Source organism: Melozone crissalis, unplaced genomic scaffold, assembly GCF_028551555.1.
Source record: "Melozone crissalis strain CALT ecotype California unplaced genomic scaffold, PUWL_Pcris_2 ptg000004l_1, whole genome shotgun sequence".
Taxonomy (NCBI): domain Eukaryota; kingdom Metazoa; phylum Chordata; class Aves; order Passeriformes; family Passerellidae; genus Melozone; species Melozone crissalis.
This window is the reverse complement of record NW_026535782.1, coordinates 9,375,021-9,399,990: the sequence shown is the minus strand read 5'-3', so window position 1 is coordinate 9,399,990 and position 24,970 is coordinate 9,375,021. Positions and strand designations below refer to the sequence as shown.

General features: G+C 36.4%; 1 protein-coding gene across 8 annotated transcripts in view; it reads right to left on the bottom strand.

Annotated features, from left to right (window-relative positions):
* TAFA5 (TAFA chemokine like family member 5) overlaps nt 1–24,970 on the bottom strand; it is a 417,437-nt gene that overhangs the window by 7,119 nt on the left and 385,348 nt on the right. Inside the window, exons 5-7 of one of the 8 annotated variants that reach the window (XR_008482830.1) lie at nt 14,568–14,665; nt 13,607–13,699; nt 10,822–12,274 (exon numbers count right to left, since the gene is read on the bottom strand). The exons of 3 other annotated variants lie outside the window; for them this stretch is intronic. Coding sequence is in view for 1 of the 5 variants with exons in the window: in XM_054271662.1 (XP_054127637.1) it covers nt 12,266–12,274 (9 nt within the window). In the remaining 4 variants the exon portion in view is untranslated. Of the gene's footprint in view, nt 1–10,821; nt 12,275–13,606; nt 13,700–14,567; nt 14,666–24,970 lie in introns of those variants that run through there. 4 more of the 8 variants (XR_008482828.1, XR_008482831.1, XR_008482829.1 and 1 more) reach the window with 4 other exon arrangements.

Below are 24,970 nucleotides of genomic sequence, written 5' to 3'. Positions count from 1 at the left end.
GTAAAAACACTCCATGGAGGATAAAATAGGGTTGCAAATAAGTTGTTATAAGGTTTTTGTTGAAGGCCAGGGTTATAAGAAAATAAAGTCAAATGGTGCATTTTATTATTTCATACCCATTACAACCTCATGGGTAGATGAGGCTACTGTGAAAACAGATTGATTAATTTTCCGTATACTCCTATATTTTTATATTGATCTTCACCTTATTTGTGTTCTTTTGCCTTTCATGGATTGTTTACCACAGAAAGTTTGGCAGACCATTTTTAGTGCTAGTCCCGTGTTCAGTGTAGAACTTCACTATGACAAGCATTTCATTCTGGTTGTATTATTCAAGGGAAGTCTAAACTGAAGAATGAAATCCTGGCCCTTTTCAGAATAATTCATCTGAAGTCAGACATTTTAGGCACAGTCAGCCAGCTTCTACAACATTTGATTAGTTTCCATTTTTTTTTTTTCATTTCTTTGCATTCCTCCTGTCCTCCAGGGACATTTTTAATTCTCAATAAACATTTCATCTCATTCAAAAAATATTTGCTCTGTTGTGTTGAAAACAGCAAAGAGTTTAACACCGAACAAATAGAAACATTGAAAGTCTAGAAGTAGGATGCCATTCAAACTGAAGGAACAGGAGGGAATGCAAGTGGAGGAAATAACATTACAGTAGGTAATATTTCTTGTTTCTGTGTGACCACAAGTCATCCTTAATAGCATTTTATCATGAAACAATCATACAAACCTCTGCCCAAAGAGCTCAGTCTAACTAAAACATACATTAGCATGAAGGAAAGTTTAATTACCACTCTCAAGACTGTCAACTGCAAGTTTTTGAACAAGATTATGTTACTGTCTCCTCAATAAACTCCCTGCTGTACTACAGGAAGATTTCCACCGGAGTTTGTCTAGATTTATTGTGAAAATACATTAATATAATTTTATTATAAAAATGACGGCTTTTAGATGTCTTTAATGTAAACACATCCAACAAGTATTTAATGTCTGAACTGTTCAACATTTTCCCAGATATTCAGGTGATGCTTCTATGCTTAAAACCAAAGATGTATTTTTATTTAACGATATTCCACAGTTAGTATTGAAATATATTTATATTTATATTTATATTTATATTTATTTATATTTATATTTTCTGTCATATTTCTGAATATGCTGTCACATGACCACCAGCTAATTAGGGAACTAATTGGAGAATTTAGAGCATCCTATATCTCAACTGACCTTGGGTATGTCAGTGGAAAAGCAACAGAACACATGCATGAGATCAAATTATTGGCTCTTTCTCTGACATGTTAGCAGTGATGAGGAAAGCAGATGGAAAAAAATTTATTAGATATTGATCCCTTTCTCATTCCTGCATACCCTTTAATTAGTTTTAGATTGTAAATAATGCTATTGTATCTTGTGACAGTACACATGAAATGATGGCCTGAACTGTTTCTATGTAGATTTTGAGATATGAGCCAAACTGAGTGATTGGGAATTTTGTGCATTAGAAATGTGTTTTTCGTGACATTGCAAATTTTCTTAAAAGTTAACATTAAAAAAAATAGAATGTACTTTTGAATGCATAATCAGAGAATAGACTATGAAAGCTAACCAGGACACCAATATGGTCAGGATTTTTGTCCTTTTGTTATGCCATAGTTGTCACTGCATCAGCCAATACCATGCAAACAGACAAACATGCCCCTCCATTTTACACACACAGTGGTACCTCACTAAATTATCCTTCACAAAGCTGATGGGAGTCCAGCAGAGTTTTTCAGCTTAGATCTGTTGTCACGTGGGACTGCTCTCTGACTGTAAAACAAGCTCTCTCCTACACTAGACCACATCAACAGCCTGATCACAGGCTCCTATGATTTGCCAGAACAGCAGCACACCTGAGCAGCTGAGCAGTCTGGATAATTCTCCTGCATGCTTTGAATTCTGGACGGTCTTAATAGCAAGAGATCTGTGTTATAAAACTGCTATTACATGGCACAGGGTGCTGTGCGAGTTCCTGGCACACAGGTGACCCCAGCTATCTGGTAAGAGAGGCGAAATTCAAGTTTGGTGCAGAGAGACAAGAATTTCACACAGGGACAATTCTATATTGGTTCACTTCACATTGTTATGCTCTGTTAATCTCAAAACATCATCACTTCAATGATGTTAAAAACAAATACATGAAAGTATACACCTGAAATGAAATATAGGGCATGTAATTAAAGTTACCGATTTAGATTTCCCATTCTGTTAGATAGTGGTGCAGAGTAGCAATGAAGTACACTCTTCTCAGTGGTGGCAAACAGGACAAGAGGCAAATTGAAGAACATAAAATTCCATATTAAAACAACAATTTCTCTTTTACTATTACTTTTTACTGGTAGGATCATCAAACAGTGGAATAAATTGCCAAGAGAGGTTGCATTGTTCAAAGCACTCAAACCTGATTAATCAAGGTCCTGAGAAACCTGCTTTAGCTGACAATCTCCACCAGTCCCTGCCAAGTTCAACTATTCTGCCAAAAGACATACATTTTAGTGAATAAATCAGCTGCTTTTTAAGATATAATTATATATATATATATATATATATATATATACTCTTTGAAGAGATGTTGCATGAATATGGTGATGACAGACCTTCCAAGTATTTTCGACTAGAGGATCAAAACTTGATATTTATTTTTTTAAAAGTGGGTTAGTCCCCCATGATAGGACAGATCAAAAAACTCAGCATGGCACTCATGTTACAAAGCTTCCCATTCAAAACCATCTAGTTTAAAATAAAAAAAAAATAAAAAAATTGAAAAAGGTAAAGTTTCTTGGGATTTAGCAAATCTCTTTTTGTTTCTTTCATTTAAAATACTATTCATTGCACTCCATTCCACATGCCATGCAATCTGCTTCTCTTCCTTCCTCCCAAAGCACCACCAAACCTAAATTATAGGAAGGATTTTGGAGGAGGGGAGGACGTGGAGAAGAAGATCGAAAGAGGTTCATCCAGCCGTTTCTCTAATGGACTGTCTGTTGCTAGTGACTTCTCAGCATCTGGATACAGCAATGGGCAGAAGTGCTGAATCTTAAAATAAACTCAGTGAGATGGTCTGAATGGAACAGTCTTAATGGAGTGGCTCTTCTTCAGTAAACACAAGCCACTGGGAAGTCATGGATTGCAGTTGTGTATTAGTAAGTGCACTACAGTTCTCCATGGCCTGCAATGTTCTGTCAAAGTAATTCCAAAACCTCAGATATCTTTAGCTGGCTGCAAACAGGAGACAGCCATAAATACAATGTCAAAGGCATTTGCTTTTCCTTTCTTAATCCACTGAAAATATAATTATCCCCAGAGACAGGAGAGAAGGAGACTTGGGAAAAAGGAATTTTTAGAAAATATCTATTTAGAAATGTTTAATATTTAATTCTTAAATATTTCTATTTAGAAATATTTTAGAAAATATCTATTTTCATATGATTTTAACCCAAGAATGATGTTGTATTCAGGGTCTTGAAATAGGAAAGAGTATTTGGTCTTTCAGTTAATTTGACACATATTTAATATCTTACCACATTTTCAGGTAGCAGAGGGATCAAGGTGTCTCATTACATAAGAGCATTTTGATATTCTCAAATGGTGCTTCAAGGTGTAGCATTTCAATACTTGTCCACTTTAAACTCATGCTTATTAAAGCCCTGCTAATGGAATTAGAGTTATGATGTTTCCTGGCAGTAGGCATATTGTCCTGTAGATTTTTGCAGAACTTCCATTATCATTAAAGGGAGTTACACACTAGAGTACCAACGTCTATTAATATGAATAGCGTCTTCCACAAACAGTCTTCTAAACAGCAGTTTGGGTGTCCTAAAGCTCTCTAGTCATTCAGGAGAAATTACTCTGATGTCAACACTTTAGCAGCAAAGAAATATCTATTCCTCTATAACCACTCACAAGAGACTCTCAAGCAAGACCTTTTTTTTTTTTGTTTTAGTTAGTGGAAATGTCTTCTATTCTTGAGCCTATTAACTTGTAACAATAGAAATAATAGGAGCTGAGACAGGTGTAGAAAGTTTAATTCTCTTCTCTCTTGTGAGCTTCAAATTTAAAAAGGGAGTTCAAAATTCATGATAAAAAAGGTTATTAAAATTCATGAATGCCAGTATAATATAATTTTGATCTGCACAGTTTTTCAGGGATTGTTGTCAGTTTCTATTCCACTGTTAGCCATCATTAACAGCAAATATGACAGATACACTAATGAAATCGATTTGGTCATGTTATCAATTTAATTCAAAAACGTAACCCCATTTTATTACCGTGTAAGTTATAAAGGCTTATAGGCTAATGTCATCTGTCACTGTAAGAGTTCTCTGCTGGACTTCTTAATAAATAAATGTATGTTTATTTTATTTTTTCATATTTTGAATTAATTACTTCAGTACAGCAGTAATGCTGCTTTAGCTCATAGTAGGACTGAAATATTGGTCAATGCACTCTAGTAGGGGAAACCTTTCAGTAAAATGAAAATAGCAATAGAGTATTGCCTTGGAGGCTTGCTACAGCTGAGCAATAGATCACTGTGCAGCAATATTCCCTGCAGCCAACTCACTGTCTAAGAAATTAATACATTCTTCATACTCCTATAAGAGGTGTGCCTTGTTGTAAGGACATTTTTTAAGGTACAATGAAAGCAGGACTGTCCTCATACACATACGTCTCTCATTAATAACATGAGAAGGCTCAGCAACATATTCCTCCTTATATATGTCAATATTTCTTTTAAGCATTGATTATTTGATGAAGCCACTTTATAGCTTTTTTATTTGTTTGGAAAAATAACAGACAAGGTTAGCTATCATTATGACAGGTTTCACAAGATGGCATCATTAGACAAAGACCTCTGAAATATTTCACTGAGTAACCAAATGTTTAAATTTGGGAAGCTTCTCAATTATGAATATAAGCTAAGGCATTATCTTTAAAAGTGGAATGAATAGCAATATTTTTATGTCTGGTTCAAATTTTTTCTTCAGGAAGAATTGTTTTTGGAGCACAGAAAAGTATTGTTGGATGTAAATAGCTGTTTTACAAGCTGATTGCCTTGTTTCTAGGCCAACACATCTTTACAAGTAGAAAGTGAACAAGCTTTACTGTGCATCTATCTAGACTTTGTACTTATAGAACTTATAATTCTTGTACTTATAATTCTTCACAAGACAGTAAAAGAATGATAAAAGACGTCTGAAAAAGCAAACATTTTTAAGTGGAGAGAGATACTGAAGAAATCTTTCATTCCTATTTATCTCAGAAAGCTATTCAAATTGCAGTGGTTTCATATTATGCAGCCTATACAAAATCCCCTCAAGAGTAACAAACCTGAGGGCCAGTTGCCACCTGGCATCCAAGTGCTCAGCTAGAGGCAACTAAAAGCTGGGCTTTCAGTTGGTACTGCATCACACACTCCCAAACCCACACCGGCAGCCAAATCGGATGACCAACCTTAAAATAATTCCTTTAGGAATGCTGGTTACCATTGGAGTGGGTATGTCTACACAGCACTACAGGGCGCAACAAATGGGAGAAAAGGGAGAGGAGAGGAAGCTTGCTGAGTTTGTCAAAATGCCTAAGGTGACTGACTACTGTCACCATCTAAATAACACAAAATGGCCTTGCCACTGAGTCAGTGACAAAGATTTCTTCCAAGGATATTTTGTTAATCCATGAAGAACAAGTAATAAAGTACAGGAAACATTAACCTGATGTGTACAATTAAACACAAAGATTTCACAATAACTGTTCCCTCTAACTTGCTTTTTTTGTCTTTGAGTTTAGACAGTTTTCATGTGTTCCTGGTTTGGAAGAAACTCTACAGCAACACATGTAGGTTCCCAGAAAAACCTTCCTCTCAAGAAAAAGACGTGGCCATTTGCTCTTCTCAAGAACTGTCTGTGTCATTTTCAGGGGTGTGAGTTTCCTGTGCACAATGTGGTCATTGTTATTTACTTAGCTAGAATTTTAGCCACTCTGGAGCTAACCTCCAGAGCTTTGATTTGTCTTTCATGAGCTGAAAGTTACATTATCACTCTCACGTTGTGTTCTTCAATATTCTGAGAAGAAACAAATCTGTCTGTGGAGAAAACCAAGTGTTTCATGGCTTCATTGAGGCAGAAATTTTAAGTTGCGTCAAATTAAATATAATTATCTTCAAGCACCAATGTACATTTTTGTTTGCTAATAGCACGCCATTTAGGCTTATATGTTTTGAAGTTGCCATCCATGTAGAATTTCTGCTTTGGAGTCTGTTTAAATACATCTTTGTAGAGTGAATGGAGAGTGTAGACAGAAGGAGCCACATTAATTTTCATCTATCCAGGTGGAGATTGTCTGCATATACAGGAAGAAATATATGACCCTTGCACTTGCACTTGCTTTAGTCTTTGTGCTGGGGAGGCCCTCTTTACTGCCACTGGGGATCAGTGAGCTGTTTTGTGCCATGTGTTTGTACATTAGCACAGCCAGGCTGTTAATGTACAAACACATTAACAAACACATCAGACTTCTACTACCCACTTTTTGTTAGCACCTTCACAATTCAGTAAAAAATTCTGGTTGACAGCGGATGTCAACCTTTTCTGTCATCATAGCCTCTGCCTGAGGTGGGTGTATTGTTATACCTGTGTGAAACCCATACTATAGCATCTGCCTCTCCTCTTGGGAACATAGAAATTATACATCAGCTTCTTCCAGTGCAGTGAAGGAGGACAGACACAGCTCACAGTGCTTTATACAATGGTTTTGAGGTAGTGCTCAAGCTCCTTAGATGATGTAAACTGCTCTCTGTACATGCCAAGAATGTCCTTCTGTTATGTCAGACTCTATACTAATAGAAATACCTTTGGAGTTTTTGCTCCTAAACAAAGATTTGCAGAAATGTTCCTTTTTTATTCTACATTTTGGTGTGGGTTTTGTTTGTTTGTTTGTTTTCTTTTTTACATTAACAGTCCTCATGTGTCGAAGCTGTTCTTTGCATGCTACTTATTAATACTTTTAGAGAAATAGCATTTTGATAATACGTTAATCAACTTAATTCATTTGCACTGGTGTTTTTGCATCACTGCAGCACAATATAGTGTTTTAGTGTCACTTTCACTAGCCTGATATTTGCAACATCAAACTCAGAAAATTGTGGGCATGGTCTGTGCAAGCCAGATGTGGAGGACATCAGTGCCATGAGCACATTGTGCTTTTGTGATTACAGATGCATGTTGTAAGGGTACTCCAAAGGCTTGCTGGAGCTCTGAAAAGGCATAAATAGCATAGGATTACCATATGAAACCAGTGACTTGGCCTTGAATGAGTAGCTTGAAACCAACATCAGTATCTATTTCAAGAGCAAAGTCCTTTTTCACATATTTCCAAAATTTGACATAGTTGAAACTACAGTTACTTTGATGGTGTAAGAAACGATAAATTGACTCTCCCAATTTTCAGTTTTCCATTTTCTGCTAATATTTGGTGATCCATTTTGTCTCTTCATGTCTTCATATGCCTCCCATATCTTCACTAATCTGTGTAATTTACTGATACTAACAAACTGTGCAATCTCAGTATTTATATTTCATTCATAGTCAGAAGCAGTATAGGAACTTGTGTCGATCCTCCCACAGAATGGCTCATTATTAGTCACTATCTATTCTGGCTTATTGTCATTTCCACTTTGTAGTTTAGTTCCCAGCTTTTAGTTTATTTTTAATCAGTGACAGAATTACCTTTTATATATTACCCGTGGGTCTCTAAGTTTAATGGAATTTATATCTCAAAAGAAGACAACCACATTATCAGTAAAATTCTCATCTCTGCAGTTAAAATAATGTTTCCTTTCTTATTTCCTTGTTTCAAATAATACTCCTTTTGACTCCCCTACCATATATTGAATACTAAAAAGCACTTATTAAACACTACATGCTCTGAAATGAAAAATTTTATTTTTCTCTGGTCTTGGTTGTTCTTTTCTTCAGTTTCTTTCTTGACCTCCTTTCTCTGCTCAAGCCCTAGTCTGAAAGAAGTAGAATATTGTAATTTCTGTCCATCTTTATTTGCTTATGCCCAGTGTGAGAGATTCATTACTTCAATGTAGGATCAATTCTGTGATGTCAGAAAAAAAACCAGTCAAGCCATTCCTGTCTTTGTCTGTTACTTATGTATATGTTATTCTTTGTATACATCATACAAAGATGTTTAAAAGGAAATGCATTCTTATGTATTTTTTCAATTGGAAAAGATACTGCATATATCTAGGTTTATGTGATGAAAGAGCTGGTGCTGGGTGGGGTTTTTCTCCTTTGAATAATTATAATAAATATTTCAATTTTGGTTTGGTGGTTTTTTTGTGGTTTTTTTTTGTTTGATTGATTTTTTTGTTTTTCTTGGTTGGTTGGTTAATTTTTTGTTTGTTTGGTTGTTGTTTGTTGTGTTTTTTTTGCTTTTGGGGCTTTTTTTGCTTTTGGGGCTTTTTTTTTTTTGCTTTTTCTGGGCTTCTTGTGCTACATCCACTGCTGGCTTGTTCATTTTTTCTTTCCACTAGTTCAGTTCCCCAGGCATTCAGTGCTATGATTTTTCTGTCATCCAATCATTTACCACCTTCTAGTTCAGCTGTTCCTCACAGCCATAGAGGCTTTTCAGACACAGTGTTGAATTCTTTATTTTCTTCTCGAAACTCTAATTAGTAATCAGGATTGTGATGAGTAGGCTATATGAGATAGTAACTGCCTGGCTTAAAGATTTATGCAACATCACATGGGTACAATTTCAGTAAACAAGTGAATGATTGAGAATACCACATAAAACCTGAGCTGCTGCTAAGAAGAAATGAATTGGCAAAAAAAAAAGAGGCTAAAAGCATAATTATGAAATTGGTGAATGATGTGTCACATTGATTGCTATAGTGTGCTAATGTTTGCTCCATTTGATATCCCAGATATTAAAAGCAGTACTTAAATGTGTCCTTGCCCAGGCTAACAGAAAGCTACAGACAAGCTTTTTTCAAAAAATTTTTGAAGGTTTACTGCATTTCTGGAGGTTATTTTTATTAGTCTATTATGTCTTTTTATGTATTATTCTGTTCCTTTTCAAGCATGTTTTGAAAAAGTTACTTGTGTGCAAGCTGAGAAATGACGGATATTTAATAGCATTCAAATAAGACATTACCCTCTGTGTTTCAAATTCTGCTTTGGAAGAGGCACATAAAATACTTTCAGAAACAAACAATTTTTTTATGTAACTTAGTTTTGTAAAATTAAAGTTCACAATATTCTGAAAACATATTGTTCCTGAGAGAGAAACATTTCACCACTGCTCTTAGAGTAGTAATTCACAGTGACAAAGGCAGCCAGTATATTTTGTTTGTTTAAAACTATACATTCTGGGGGAGGACGGAAATGCACAGAACACATTTTAAGTGCCTTGAAGTGTCTGTTGAACACAAGAGTCTCAGAGACTAGAATGCATCTCTGAAGAGTAATCAGAATCTTTTTTCTTTGATAGTTCTCATCCAGAGTAGACCTTATAACCATGTACATCTACCCTTTTTTGAGAATATAACGTAATTAGAAAACAAAGACATAAGGTTGCATATTCAGAACTGATTGGACTGTATGATTCTAGATGTAAATATTTCAGATGTCCATTCTTAGATCCTCTTGTTCTTAGAGCATCCATTTTCCTGAAAACAAATGACTGTAATATGATCTGTAACTGAGCACACCAAAATGAAGGTACCCAAGACATGAAAATGGAAGGGTAAAACTTCAAAACACAGTTCATGTCCTCAATTTCCAATTCCGTCTTCCTCTCTGTGTTCCCACATTTCTTATCATCTGAAATTCCTTTGGTGATGTCATGCTCAGGGAACAAGTCTCACTTATAAAAGGATTTTCTTTATTTTTCATAATTTAGCTGAACCAACACAAAACTGAATACTGTAAAGCAACAAAAATGATGCAACATCTTTCATTTTTTTCTGTGTTTACTAAATAAGGCTACGAAGCTCCCTTTAAAATAAATCAAAACAGAGAGTTGGTAGAGTGAGGGATCTGGCTCTTGAGGTCTACATGTACAGTAAATCTATTTACCATCATTTATTGCATGACATTTTAAACCTGACATTGGTCATTTATAGTGCAGTCAGTCCATAACACTTTACAAGTGGCTGGGCTTTAATTGCTACTTTAATACTGGTCAAAATCCTATGATTAAATAAGAATTTTGTATATATTTATTTTGCTTGAAGACAAAATGATCCATAGCTCATATTTTCCTGCAACCTCTGCATTATATAAGCCTCAGTGTTTGAGTAGGCTTTAAAAAAATTCTTTAATTAACTTTTTGTTTTTGTATCTTTCATCTATGGTCACTTGAATAATCTCTATTTCTTTTTCTTTAGTAGAATAGAACTAGCATAACACTAAAAGTTAATTGGAGTATTAGGTAGTATACTTGGAACCGTGATACATTTGCCAGGAAGAAATTAAGCTCCCTTGTTGATTGTATCATACCAGTACGTACTAAACTTATATGCCAAAAGGTACAGTAAAAAGAACAGGGCTTTGTTTTTGTTTTATCATAATTTCTCCCTTGTCTATGCTGTCTTTGCTAAATTTTCACTAACCAATAATGCTGAAAAAGTGGGCTTTCTAACAATGAGGTAAAACACTGAAAATGGGATTAAGGAACAGGCTTTAAATTGTCCCTTACATAAAAGTAGGGAAGAGGAGGGAGGGAGGGAGGGAGGGAGGGAGGAAGGAAGGAAGGAAGGAAGGAAGGAAGGAAGGAAGGAAGGAAGGAAGGAAGGAAGGAAGGAAGGAAGGAAGGAAGGATGGAAGGAAGGAAGGAAGGAAGGAAAACCTTGCTATGAAGAGCAATGAGTAAAATATTTTACACTCTATTTTTATCAGTACATAAAGACAAAAAAAATAAAATTAAAATAAAAAATGCCTTTCAACAGTGCAATGGTTGAATGCATTTATGTAATATAAACAACATTATTCTTTGCTTTTTCTACATAGTCCTCTCTGGTCATGCTTTACATCCAGAATGTCCCAATGGAAGAAAGCAAACGACACCGGTCACTTCAGAGACAACTGAAGTAATAAAACACAACTTAACTCTGAACCACTTTTCATGACTGTCAGAGTTATCACGTTAATTGTTAAATAGGATTTTCTACAAATATACAACATATAAAAACTGTTAAATATATAACTTTAGGCTTTTCAAAATACATTTAATGATCTCTTTCAAACAAGTGTTACTTTTGTTTTCTCTTTAATTTGCTTTCTGGTGCTAAATGGTGTATCAGATGAGACATAGGCCACAGATGACCAAACATGCTCTTTGCAAATACTGTATTATCCAACTTTAACTATCAAAAATGGAACTGTAGAAGAGGCATGTTTAACTGGTTAAAACGGAAAATGATTTTAGTACGAGAAAGTCAATCTAAGTACAGAGGAATAAAGGTGCTGTGTAGACAGTTTGTGTTCTTTTTGTCCAAGATTTTCAAACATAGGTCATTTTTTCTCAGTGCTCCGTTATGTTCTCTTGAACATGGCATTTCAAGAGCAGGTCTCTGAGTTAGTTTTTACTTCAGCTTTCCATAAAGACTTCTGCTGGACAACATTTCAGCTTTGTGAAAGCTGGAATCATGTCTTTGTGGAGACCTTCATTTTAATGACATAACTCTCTTAAGAGTAAGATTGTGTCCACTTTAAAATAGATTTTGCTCTTTGGTCTATTGTAAATACTGAAAGTATAAGAAAATAAAAGCAATTCAGACAGTTTAGGGCACAAGAAGAGTTTCTCTTTTGCACCTCAGTGTCCTCCCATAGGCAAAACAGTCTTCTCTAAGGCTGATTGGGATGATACTCTTCATTGTAGCAGACTCTTCGGATTGAAACATGTAGGTAACAGCAAGTCCAGCAGTGGTGTATAACGCAGATGAAACGTTAACCATGAACTTTTTGTATTGCTAATGCCCAAGCATATCTCTTTTTCTATATTCCTTAGTCCAGTGATCCTTAGAATGGTAGAACAAACTTTAGCTCATAATGCAGAGGAATTATGCTGTCATTCATGAGATACAGAGAAACAGACAGTTGAGTTGATGACATATAACAGATGATGATCAACAGCAGTGTAACTTGACTAAGTTAAGTAGCTCACAGAGAGCCTAAACCACTCCTACGAGGATTCTGTGTTGCTGCATTTGTCAGGAGACCTGTAAATCAATAAGAACAAATGAGTCAGTGTTTTAATTTACAATTCTGCTTGTCTTTGCTGTCCATTATCATAAAATATACTGTACTGAGGTTTTTCAAGGAGATAGTTAATGAATTAGAAGATATTTATTTTGCACAGCATTTTCCCTGAGAAAAAACATATTCAAAAGCATATATTTTATTATAAAAGCATTATGCTTTAATAATTATTTTTAATAATATATAGCTTACAATAACTTCAATGCCATCTAATTTCTACTAAGTTTCAAGCATATTTCTTCTCATAAATATCACAGAATGTTCTTTTACACACATTAAAGTTACAAATAACAATGCCAAATATACATGGTGATTAAGATTGCTTTAACTTTTTATGTTCAGGATGTAATGAAAAATGGACTTGAAAGCCATGGCCATGTATTAAAAATGCAAAGATGTTTGTACTGGAGGCTTTTCTGCAGTTAAGTTTCCAAAGAGCACTCGAGTGTGCCTAATTTGATCAATACTGCCCTCTAGCGATGCTATTACAAGTGCAAATTAATGTAAATAATGGCTATTAATAGTCAATTTAATCAGAAAATTGTTTTAGTTACACACCAGAAAAAAAAAAAAAAAAGAAAAAAACTCACAAAACCCCACAGAATATAATAAAAATGGGAAAAGTACTGCCCAATGAACCTGTTGCAAAGAAAATTGAATGGAAACAGCATTTCTAAAGAGAAGCAGAACCAAAGTTCACACTATTAAAGAAAACAAGAGTACTGGAAGACAGCACAAACACAAATGAGAAAATAATGACTTATTTATACAACAAAGAGCTAGCTACTCATGCTCACCCAAAATATGAGTTTAGAAATGGTTTAAAAATTCCACAGATTCTGTATACACCAAAATGTTGTGGGGTGTATTAAGCAAGCATGCTTGTTACAAAATGCTGTTTGCATTTTCAAACACTATCTTCTGCTTCGGCATTGTTCTGTCTCCAAGTAGTCTGAACTGTTATTACTGATGGAAATACCATGCAAAACTCCATAAAATACTGAACAGTGAATGTAAAAGAGCAAACATTCTCTTGAGAAATGTATAAGAAAAATAAGAAAACACAATTCAATTGGTTTAAGCCATATATTGAATTTTTAACCTAATGTTCAGAGCAGTACATGAAAAATCTGCCTCCAAATCAATTTTGTGACAGCTTGAAACATATGGATCTCTATATATATGCATGTAGAAAGAAAGAAAGAGAGAGAAAGAGAGGCAGATAGACAGATGAATACTTTCCTTACAAGGCATAAAGTGTATGTCATAGATTTCTGCTTTTGTCCTCTCACCTTTTCCAGGAAAAAACACCCCGGAAATCTTGCAAACAGCCTTTCCTTTTCGGACTAGTGATCAGATCTCCAAACCACATGGCCTCAGACAGGCTGAAGGCAAAAAACCTGGTTGATTATTGTGATATATTCCCCTTCTTAAATACACTTTCAGCAAGAGAAGTAATGTTTTGCTTCAATTAATTGCCCTCTTTCCTCTTTAAACTCTTTCTTGACCTTCCTGCTATGCCCCCTATTTTTCTTCCCATTAGAAAAAACCACAAATTTTAAGGTAGTAATACTTTTTAGGTTGCAAGACACAAAGCAAACAATTCATGGTTTATTAGGTCTGAAAGTAAACTACTATGTGTTAAGAATTAGCTTGACATAGCTCCATCTTTCCTTTATAATGCCAGAATGGCCCACAGCTAAAAGCAACAGCGTAAACTGCTGATGGACTGCATGTTCAGTGTTGTCACAGTGTGCTTCTCTACCATACTGGTCTCAGGAAGAAGAGAGAATTCAGGTACAGCAACATACATTCAGAGATAACCTTCTGCTTTGTCCCTTCATGGGGATAAAAGCCTCCTTCTTTCGTTCCTTGCTATCCCTGTCTCCACCTTCAACACCCCTGCTGCATGAATATGGTATTAACACTTTAAAAGGAGACGAGTAGAGGGGAGAAAATGATGCACTTTAAAAATGCTGAGGAAGGACATAGAGCAGGCTTGAAATAAAGTGACGACAAGAAGAGGAACAGATCAGAGAACAGGAAGTGAATTTACAACTTTGGACAATGACAGGAAATAATTAAATGAAAGGGGGGGAAACGCATATGTTAGCAAGGGAAGTATAAACATCACTTATTAATGAAGGCATGAAAAAGAAGTAAGACAGGTAATAAGATTAACAGATAAAAAGGAGAGAGAAGATAGGAGAGAGCATGATGAGTCCAGAGAAGAGGAAGAGAATGCACACCTACCCTCCCACCTCCTGTTTTTTCCCTTTCGTTCCTCATTACAGGTAAATTAATCACTCCCCAGAAAAACAGACAGATCAAATAAGAGAAAAGAGGGACGCCTAAAAAAAATAAAAAGGACTATTTTACTATTTATAGTAATAGTTCAATCCATAGAATAGAATCATAGAATCAATTAGGTTGAAAAATACTTTTAAGACCATCAAGTTCACCCCAGCACTGCCAAGTCCACCACTAAACCATGTCCATAAGGACCACCACAAATATTTTAAATACTTCCAGGGATGGTGATTCAATCACATCCCTGTGTAGACTTTTCCAAAGCTTGACAACCCTTTTAGTGAAGAAATTTTGACTAATATCCAATATAAGCCTCACCAGTGCAACTTGAGGGTGATATCACTCATTCTGTCACTTGCCACTTGTGAAAACAGACTGACCCCCTTCTGGCTACAACCTCCTTTCAGAGTGAAAAGGTGTCTCTGCTCCTCCCTTTCTCCAGGCTAAACAACCTCAGCTCCCTCAGCCACTCCTCAAAAATCTTCTGCTCCAGACCTTTTCCCAGCTTTGTTGCCCTTCTTTGGACATGTTCCAGCACTTCAATGTCTTTCATTTAAGTGAGAGGCCCAAAACTGAACACAGTATTTGAGATGTGGCCTCACCTGTGCCAAGCGCAGGGGGAAAATCACTACCCAGTGCTGCTGACTGTTGTGGGTACAAGCAAGGATTCCATTGGATTTTCTGGCTGCCTGGGCATAGCTGGCTCATGTTCAGCTACTGTTGATCAGCATTCTCCAGTCCTTTTCTGCTGGGTTGTTTTACATCCACTCTTCCCCAGCCCTCTAGCACTGCATGGGGTTGTTGTGACCCAAGTGCAGGACTCACCATTTCACCTTGTAGAACCTCCTATACTTGTCCTCAACCCACCAATCCAGCCTGTCCAGAGCCCTCTGCAGAGTTCTTCTACCCTCCAGCAGATAAACACTTCCATCCAACTTGGTGTCATTTGTTAACCTGTCCAGATCATTGATGAAGGTTCTAAGCAGAACTGTCGCAATACTGAGCCCTGGGGAACACCAGTAGTGCCTGTCTGCTAGCCAGATTCAATTGTATTCACCACAACTCTCTGGGCTCAGCCACCCAGAATTTATTTTTTTTTATCCAGTGAAGGGCGCACCTACCAAAGCAGCCAATTTTGCCAGGAGAATGCTGTGGAAAACCGTGTTAAAGGCTTTACTAAAGTTCAGGTAGACAGCATCTGCAGCCTTTCCCTCATTCACTGAGTAGGTAGCCTTGGCATTAGATGAGGTTGGTCCAGCAGGTGAATGCCTTTCATAAAGCCATGTTGGCTGGGCCTGATGCCCTGTGCACGTGCCACAGGATGACACTCAAGATAGGATGACACTCCATGACCTTCCCTGGCACCAAAGTCAGGCTGAAAGGCCTATGATCTACTCCATGGAAGCCCAAGGTGGCAGTTCTGCTGACCTCCCTCTTTACTTCTCTAAGAATTGAAAACGTGAATTGAAACACATGAAAGTACCACTTCCCTAACAGGCAGGTTTAAAGTAAAATGGTGCTCTTGATGGCTGTTTGGCAGTAATTTTTAGAATATTAATTAGCCCATCAGCTTGCAATAATAACTGTAAATTAAATAAATACTTACATAAAACTGCTTCAAACCAGGGAAATTGGTTTTTGCATTGATTTGGTTCTTTTTTCCCTTCACTGAGGAAATTTGTAGCAGCATCAAATTAAAGAAAGGCTACATAACTATCACATAGAACAACATTTCTTCTGTTCATACACAGAACTCATGTCATTTCTAGGTACCAAAGCACATGTCTGTTTGTCACTGACTTCAGTGAAGTCAGAATTTCTTCCCAGCTCTTCAGACAGCAGGTTCTGCTTCCTTTGGAAGGAGCCAAATATTTGGGCTGTTAGTTTGAGTTTCTTCAAATTTGAGGTACTGAGCAGGCATCTAGTACCAGAGACTAAAATACTACTGTATGTTTTCTGACTGCTTACATGGGGGAAGTCCAAGCCCCTGTGTGCTCCAAGAGAAAAACAAATTCCCTGTGTGCTCAAGAGGAAAACAAATTTTCCTGCTAATAGTACAAAACATAAGAAGCAATATATTTCACATGACCATATATATCCTACTGTTGTTCTTGGGTGGTTTGAATATGTCCCAAGAGTGTTTGGCTTATTAGAGCAATTATAATACATTCCACTTAATTTGTCTTACTCTGGAGGAAGTAGAATAAGGGTCAGTCTAGCCCCACCTGTGCCCTAATGGCACACAAAATATTTTATTTCTTCATTTTTATGATCAAAACAAAGGAAAAAAAGTTATGCAAGTCACCTTGAAAAGATAAGAATATATGGCACTTTGCTGACTTACACAGGCTTTCTATCAAAAGAAATCCCCATAAAAACCTCTCTTTCAGTGTAGCATCTAGGATTTAACTGAGTGACAAAAATGTTTGAATTTCTCATCACAACCAGAAAGTTTAGCCAGGCTTACTGCAAGTGGCAAATATTTTCAGTTAGGATTGAGTTTCAAGTATGTCTTGACCTTTCACTTTATATGGAATCCACATAAATACCAACAATTCCATGTCAAGCCTGATAAAACTTTAGCAGTTTCATCTGTTTTTCACTCTGTTTTTAGAATAAAGAGTTCACCAAAGTTCTGTTTTTTGCTACAGTAGCCAAGTGCTCTTACATGACTCCTATTGCAGTCACATTGGCACTCTTTGATGACAATTCTATCATTTTTCCAGAATTGATTTTTGGAAATTTTCTGGATACCTACAAAGTAATTGGTCATATTAAAGATGTTTCAGTATTGCTTAAGAGCTGAACTACTTGTCTAAATTGTGTGTTTTATACTTTCAACTACAGTCTTATGCCTCTGTGACTCTTAGGATTTTGTGCAGCACCCAAGAGTGCAAACAGCTTTTTTTTCTATGGGTTCTTTTTACCTAAGAAAATTCACAGAGATTGATGCTGGTTGAACCTGCGTCGGACTCACAAATTTACTCATAATAGAAACAGTTCCAAACCTTTTACCAACTGACTGCAAGTCAGATAAACAGCATGTCTTTCCCCTCTGCTTCTGTGGCTCTCAGTTCTAGGTCCCTAAACAACTAAGCATACATGATGCAGAAAGAAATATGTAAAAGCATTAAAATGCCCTAGGAAAGCCTTACACTGCCTTGCAAGATACCTCCTGCTTTATGGGAATAAAAATGTAAATTTCAGGTGATGATCCAAGGAGCAGCAATGATCTGTGTCATTCATGAGAACTCCCATAGTCCCTCCTGAAAATTTATTTTGTTTCCCTCCCTTCCTCTCCTTTCCTCCACGCTGTTCATACATGCAAACTGAATTGCTTAGTCTTCAGAAAAAAAAGACAAGTTAATCTAACTCTAAAGTATCTGCAGCTATTAGGAATAAGAAAAAGAAACATGAAAGCTATCCTACTTAATGCTGTATTATGTCTCACTGAGCTAGCCACAGGAAGAGAAATTTCAGAGTTCAAACCACAGTACCTACAGAATTAGGAGTTATAAGATTGAACAAATTTAGTGTCTGTGCTTCTGGATGAATATTTATAAAAAGAAGTCTAATGTATTAGGTACTGTATAAGCAGGTATATTTTTCTGTGCTGCACTCCAACCAAGTAGCATTCCTGAGTTACAGATAGCAGAATCCCATTACCAGTGCCCTTCAAAAAGAAGATGCCTTTTAACACACATTGTATGTTTCTTTTCACTTCCACTATTCAGCCTGACACAGAAAGAAGTATTTATTCCCAATCTGAGACTCTTTGCATATTTTTTTCCCAATAAGTATTTTAATATCAGTCTGTCTCAAAAAAAAAAACCCCAAAAGTCTCATTTCCCCTTAAATAACACTTTTAGTCCTATCTTCTCAACTTCCCCTGACCATCTGTCAGGACTATCATCACAATCATTAATTTCCTTTTCTGTTAAAACCCTTTTTGTCTCATATTACCTTTTTTTAACTTACAAGATCTTGGAATACACTGGATCAGAGCATATACTCCTTCTTCTGAATTGCCTATTACTTCATAAGCATTAGCAGTGAAGGAAGTGGGATTGCTGTTCTAATTAGATAATCCTCACAATGACTGAAAATGTTAGAACCACATGTTGTAAACCAGCTGAAATACATTTGAACCTGGGTCATGCAGGTAAGCCTCGTTTAAGAGCTCAGCCTTAGGCATGTATAATTACACAAGTTTGGTTTGTGGCATCTGAACACATGCTAAGGAAAAGCAATGGCGGTGACAGAATCACAGACTCATTTAGGTTGGAAAAGGCCTCCAAAGGTCATCAGCTCCAATCTCTCATCATCACCTTGTCAGCTAGACTATGGCACTGAGTACCACGTGAAGTTTTTTCTCAAACACCTCCAGACGTGGTGACTCCACCACCTCCCTGCACAACCTGTTCCAATGCTTGACAACCCTTCTGTGAACCAATTCCTCCTGTCAGCAAACCTGAGCCTCACCTGGTGCAGCTTGAAGCTATGTCCTCTCCTATCACTAGTTGCTCGAGAGGGTGATCCCTACCTTTCTACAGCCTCCTTTCAGGTATTGTAGAGAGCAATAAGGTCACTCCTGAGCCTCCTTTTCTCCAGGCTAAACACCCCCAGCTCCCTCAGCTGCTCCTTTCAAGGAGCTCCTTGTGCTCCAGCTCCCTCACCTGCTCCATGCCTTTCTCTGGACGTGCTCCAGCACCTCAGTATCTTTCTTGCAGTGAGTGGCCCAGAACTGAACACAAGATTCAAGGTATGGCTCACCAGTGCTGAATAGAGGAGGACAAACACTGCCCAGGTCCTGCTGGCCACACTTTTATTGACCAGGATGACACTGGCCTTATTGGCCCCCTGATCTCACTGCTGACTCATGTCCAGCCAGCTGTGGACTCGCACCCAATGTCAACACTGGTCCAGAAGAGAAAGAGAGCAGCAAGAATATCTCTCCTCAGCAGATTCAAAGCCCTTGGATACAAAGGTGATCATGGGAGATTTTTACTCACAGTAGCATTTAAAACTGTTGTGGATAACAAAAGAGCAAGGCAGGCCTCATTTTTCCCCCTGTGAAAGTCTAAAATCAGCCCCTTCAAGCATCATGGGTGGAAAGAGGGAAGGATGACGAGGACCACACATCTTATAAGGCACAACAATGCAAACAATATGTTTTCACCTCTCACTAATTGCTACAATGGCTAAAATGTTAAATATCCTCAAAATAGCTCCAGCTAAAGACCTTGAGCAAGTAACTCAATGTTATATGATTTCTTTATGCTCTTTTAAGTTGGTTAGAGATCTGCACATATATGAAGGTTAACACAGATAAAACTAAGGAAGATTTGTAGCTGGTAAGGAATTGGAAACTTGAAAAATTACTACTTCTCTGTCGCCTTTTTTACTCTTTAAATAAAAAAAAACAACAGCAATATTAGCATGATTAAAAGTGTCTAAGAATAGCCATGGGCTTTCCTCAGGATACTGAAAAAATAACTGGAATTGTTTTACATTTTTATATTTATTTAAATTTATATGTATATTTCTGACATTTTTCTCTAAGGTAGGAGACAGGTTCAGATAAAATTACCAATGTATCTAAGAATTTTTTAAAATTAATTTTAAATAAGTTTTCAAATGCAATAACTTAATTTTTACTGAATTATGAATGTTTATATGTATATATCTATATTCAAGGCATACTCTTTATAGACTAAAAAATCTTAAAGTTTTAAGCTTTATTAAATTAAATCTTCTAGGGAAAAAAGTGATTTAAACATTTCTGTGTGCTAATAAATCTATGCAATACAATTATCTTCAATAAAATAATGCTTTTATTGAAACAATAGAAGAGTATTTTATTAAGAGAGTGATGTGATTTGAATTATAAAGTTAAAAAAATAATCTTTATAGTTAAATTTACTAGTCTGCATCATGGGGAAAAAAGGAAAAAAATATGAAGAAGAGCATCAGCCAGCACTGAAGTCCACACACAAATAAAAATTTAATTTTTCTTTTCTAATTAAAAAAAGAAGATTGTTCAAGGACATCTGGAAGTACTATCTGATGGATAGTGTTGGTTCAGCCAACAGGCGGTTGGGCTGAAGCAAGGTTAGTTTCATACGCAGTAAAAACTGGAAGTGGTTTACTAAGACTGATTGTGAAAAATGTTGAATAATACATCAATAGTCCAACATGCTTTTAAAAGGAATACTTAGGATATTTCACCCGTTAAAAAAGCTAATTCTGACTTTAAAAGCATGAGCTTTAAACTGGAAGTTCAACTGGTAGTGAAGAAACTGCATAGCCAATGTTCACCAGTGAGATACTTTGCTTTATGTACTCCGTTTGACAAATGACTGTTTAAGAAAGTAGTCATGTTTCACATCATTCCAGAAAGCAATGCAGCAATGTAAATTACTTCCAATAAGCAATTTTATTAATATTTTGTATATTGGAAATAAATTTTTGGAATTAATCTGCTTAGCCTTTGTCTAGAACTTGAGGAGAAAGTCGTGGACAATTATGGGAAATCAGAGTAGAGGAGGAATATGTAAATGTGAAATAAGAAGAATGCAGGAGGGTTTTTATTGTCTAAGAGACATGTTTGAAAACAAAAGCAGGAACATACACAACATTTTTCTTTAGAAATAACACACGGACATTCACTGAAAGCAGAACAGCAAGTATGGTCTTCAACACAGCTCACATGTAGGTAGATAAGTAAAGAGAAGAAAGTCCATTACTGCTCTTAGTCCTTACATTCTCTGCAAAGGGAAAGTCCTCTAAAGGTAAAATTTTCTATAACTGAATTATTAGACAGTCCTCTAATATGTACATGGAAAACAAAAATAAGCATACAATAGCATAAAATAGTTCAATTTTTTAAACCTTGATCCTATTCACTTTCAGTGAAAACCGAAAAAGTCCTGGATTAACAGATTGTTACATGCTTAACAGGTTAACAGACTCATGAGATTTAGTTCCTGGCCCTAAAGATGATTTTCAAAATAAGAAAAATCTTTCCCTAAAACACCTCACCACAGAAAGAGTGAGGTTCTTCAGGAAAGTGAAATAGATATTCTTCAAAAAAGTCAACTATCATTTTCTATCAGATTAAAGCCAAGGTTTTCTTTCTTCAATCCATCATTCAACCATGGACATTCTGAAAGGACAGTGGGAAATGTAGTTACAGTGCTTTCTTCACAATTTGAGGAGGGACAGAATATTTCTTGACAGGGTAAGGGGAAAATTGACAGATGTAGGGGATTGCGCATACAGCAACATATGCTGATCTTCTGTTTAATGCCAATGTATCCATACACCTTACAAACTTTTAAGTCCTAGTTTTCTTCACTCCAGGAAAGATTTATGTTTGTTTTGTTATATATTCTTATAATCCCCAGTAAAATGTCCTTTTGCACACCTATGCTCATCCTCCAGTTTTAAGTTGTGGATGATATAGCAAAGAAATGGGAAGAAGGATGAGACACGGAATTTAAGGATCGTTATCCCAAACTAACCAATTAAGACTTTGATTCCCCTAGAGAAACACATTTAGGCATAGCAGACACCTAAATGCTTTATACTGTGTAGCATTCTGATTGACAGTGCAAATATATTTAAGCTTAACAGAGGTTATGGATGCAGTGTCTCAGAAACAACCAGTGTTTCAATGACTACTGAGGCAGAGCACTCTGTGCACTGTGCAGCATATTGGATCAAAATTCTTTGGCAAGATCACCATTACTCTCTCTACTCTGTTTCTGTGCTATTTTGGCAAGCGGTTCTGTGGTGATCAGATTTCTGCAGTATTCTGAAAACAAACAACAAAAGAGGAAAAATAAACTGTGGCAAATTTCAAGGAATTTTCTGTAATTTGCAATAAATTTATACAGACAAAACACAGAACTATATAAAAGCAGCTTCAATAAAACTTTTGGGGAGCAGAATAGGAAGTAAATCTTATCTTCTCTCAAAGATATGAGTCTCATGTGCTTCTCCTAGAAGTGGGATGAAACCCCTACCTTGTAAAACCTTTCTCAACTAGATTTTTGAGATGCCTAATGCAGTGTCTCTTCCATGGCAGCCCTTAAACTCCCCATTATTACAGCTCCTTGGGTCAAATTCAGAGGTTATGACACCTGAATGTAGGTATTGTATGTGATGATTGTGATCTCAGTCAGGATCAACAAAATCTAGAGCTCAGTTCTACGTAAGCATAGGTGTTCAGTGTCTATTGGACGTGCTTGGGTATGTCTCTTTTTCTACAGATGCTACTTAAAACCCCTTGTTGTACTCATGAATATGTCTTAGACTTCTGGAACATATAGACTGCCCTGGACATATGAATAAGGGGAACAGAATTCTGCCCTTACTCTCTTTTCACAAGCCGAAAAATTCCAAGCAGCTCCTGCTTGTGGCTCAGTGAGCCTCCTTTAGTCATGAGTGACCCTCTGCACATGCATCAATGCCCAAACCATGTCCTTGTGACTGAGCATTTTGTCTGGGTTGAATGATGCACAACAGGGAAGAAGAAGATACCAATCATGATCACTCTCTGTGTTCAAGAAGCAAGTGATTGTGGTTCAGTTAGTCAACATTATGGGACAGATCATGAAACATTTCTGTGGGTCCATCCTTAAGAAAGAAATGTCATTACAGCAATCCCACATGATCAGGAAGATGAGATCACAGATAAGTGTCTTATTACATGAAGCACAAGTATTACAAGAGCTGTCAGTTTCTTTTTTAAAAGCATTTATCTGACCTTTGTTATCTTCCAAGCTTGTTTTCACATTTATAAGAATGACAAATAGTAACATCAGACCCTAAGACTATTTCAAAAGTGACTGAGCTATTTGAGAGATACTTCTGGGTTAAATCAGAGTAAAATGCTTGCTCCAATCATAGGTGTGGAACAGAAGTTGTTGGTTCATAAAACAGTTACTCAGATGAAATGCAATGAACCTGAGAGGGAAATAAGCTTCAGGTGAAGACAGGGATCAAGCTGTAGTGTTGACAATGTCATTAGTGAATCCATTTTAGTGGGTCACACTGTTCCTGTGCTGGTCATCAGAGTACCATTTTGGTGTTCATAATCTAATGCAACAAATCAGTATCAGGAACCACTGATATGAAACTTATTTTTAATAAAATATTTTATGCTTTAGGACTTAAGGCCTTTCATCGTGGTAAGATTTTTGCTGCTGAGAATTCACAGGTTTCTTTTTCCCATCATAGATTTTCCCAGATTTGAAAAAATATAGAAGAGATCTCAAAGAGTTCAGCTGCTGACAGTATCAAGCCCTTGGTTCCTCTGGTATGTCTGGGTATGTGAGGAGGAGGTTCTCAAGACAGAAGGAAGAGATATCACCATGTTTTAGCAGTTACAAGAAAGTACATCAAAGTTAAGGGGATAGGTCCTAAAATATTAACTATAGTCCAGATGGCCTGTGTGGGTGAAACTTGAGAATGTTTAATGAGAAATCACACAAAACTCAGATGCTATAGAAACAAGAGACAAAACAGAAAAAGAGGAAAATGTATTACTGACTCTGCCAGACATGCTAGGCAACATTTCATAAATATCAGATGGAAGAAGTCAAGATCAATCTTTCCCTTGAGGTCAGGAATAACATGCCATATAGAACAGGACTGGTGCACAACTGACGTTGCATGTTTTGAGTTTCTGCCGTAGAAGGATACTTGTATATTGTCCTCATACTAGGTCTTGGCTTGGGCTAAGAGTTTCTTGGATATCAGTGTATCATGGTTAATTAGCAAGGAATAGTTTGTGTTTCTCTGACATTGGCCATTTTTCACTAATTAATCAGAAATGAAAAAAAAAAAAACACACTTTTTTTTTTTTTTTTCCCCTCAAGTAGGAGCAGAAATCTGGTCTGTGTAGGAGACAATGTGGGTGTGCTCTACAGATTCTGTAAGATTCACAAGGACCACTGTGGGAATGACAACACAGGCAGGAAAGTACTACTGAAAGACAACCTTGCAAGGTAGAAGTATGTTTGTCCCAGCAGTCACATGTCTTTGGAAAGCTTAGCTGCAGTTCTTTTCCATATGCAATTATTAACTCTGATCACAAAATCTTTTATCACTCCCAGACTCAATAGGTACAAAACCAGTTAAAAACTATTTTAAATAATTTTGTTTAAGAAAAAATAATCCAAAAAATTAAACTTCCCTTTAAAAGTTACATAATTAATTTTTAATTTTGCATTCCAGAAGTAGTAATATGCAATAAGATATGAGCTGTTTTGAAAAGTAGACAAAAATTCCAACAGAGAACTAAAAACCTGGTCTGCAAATATTATCCTATTCACCTCTGG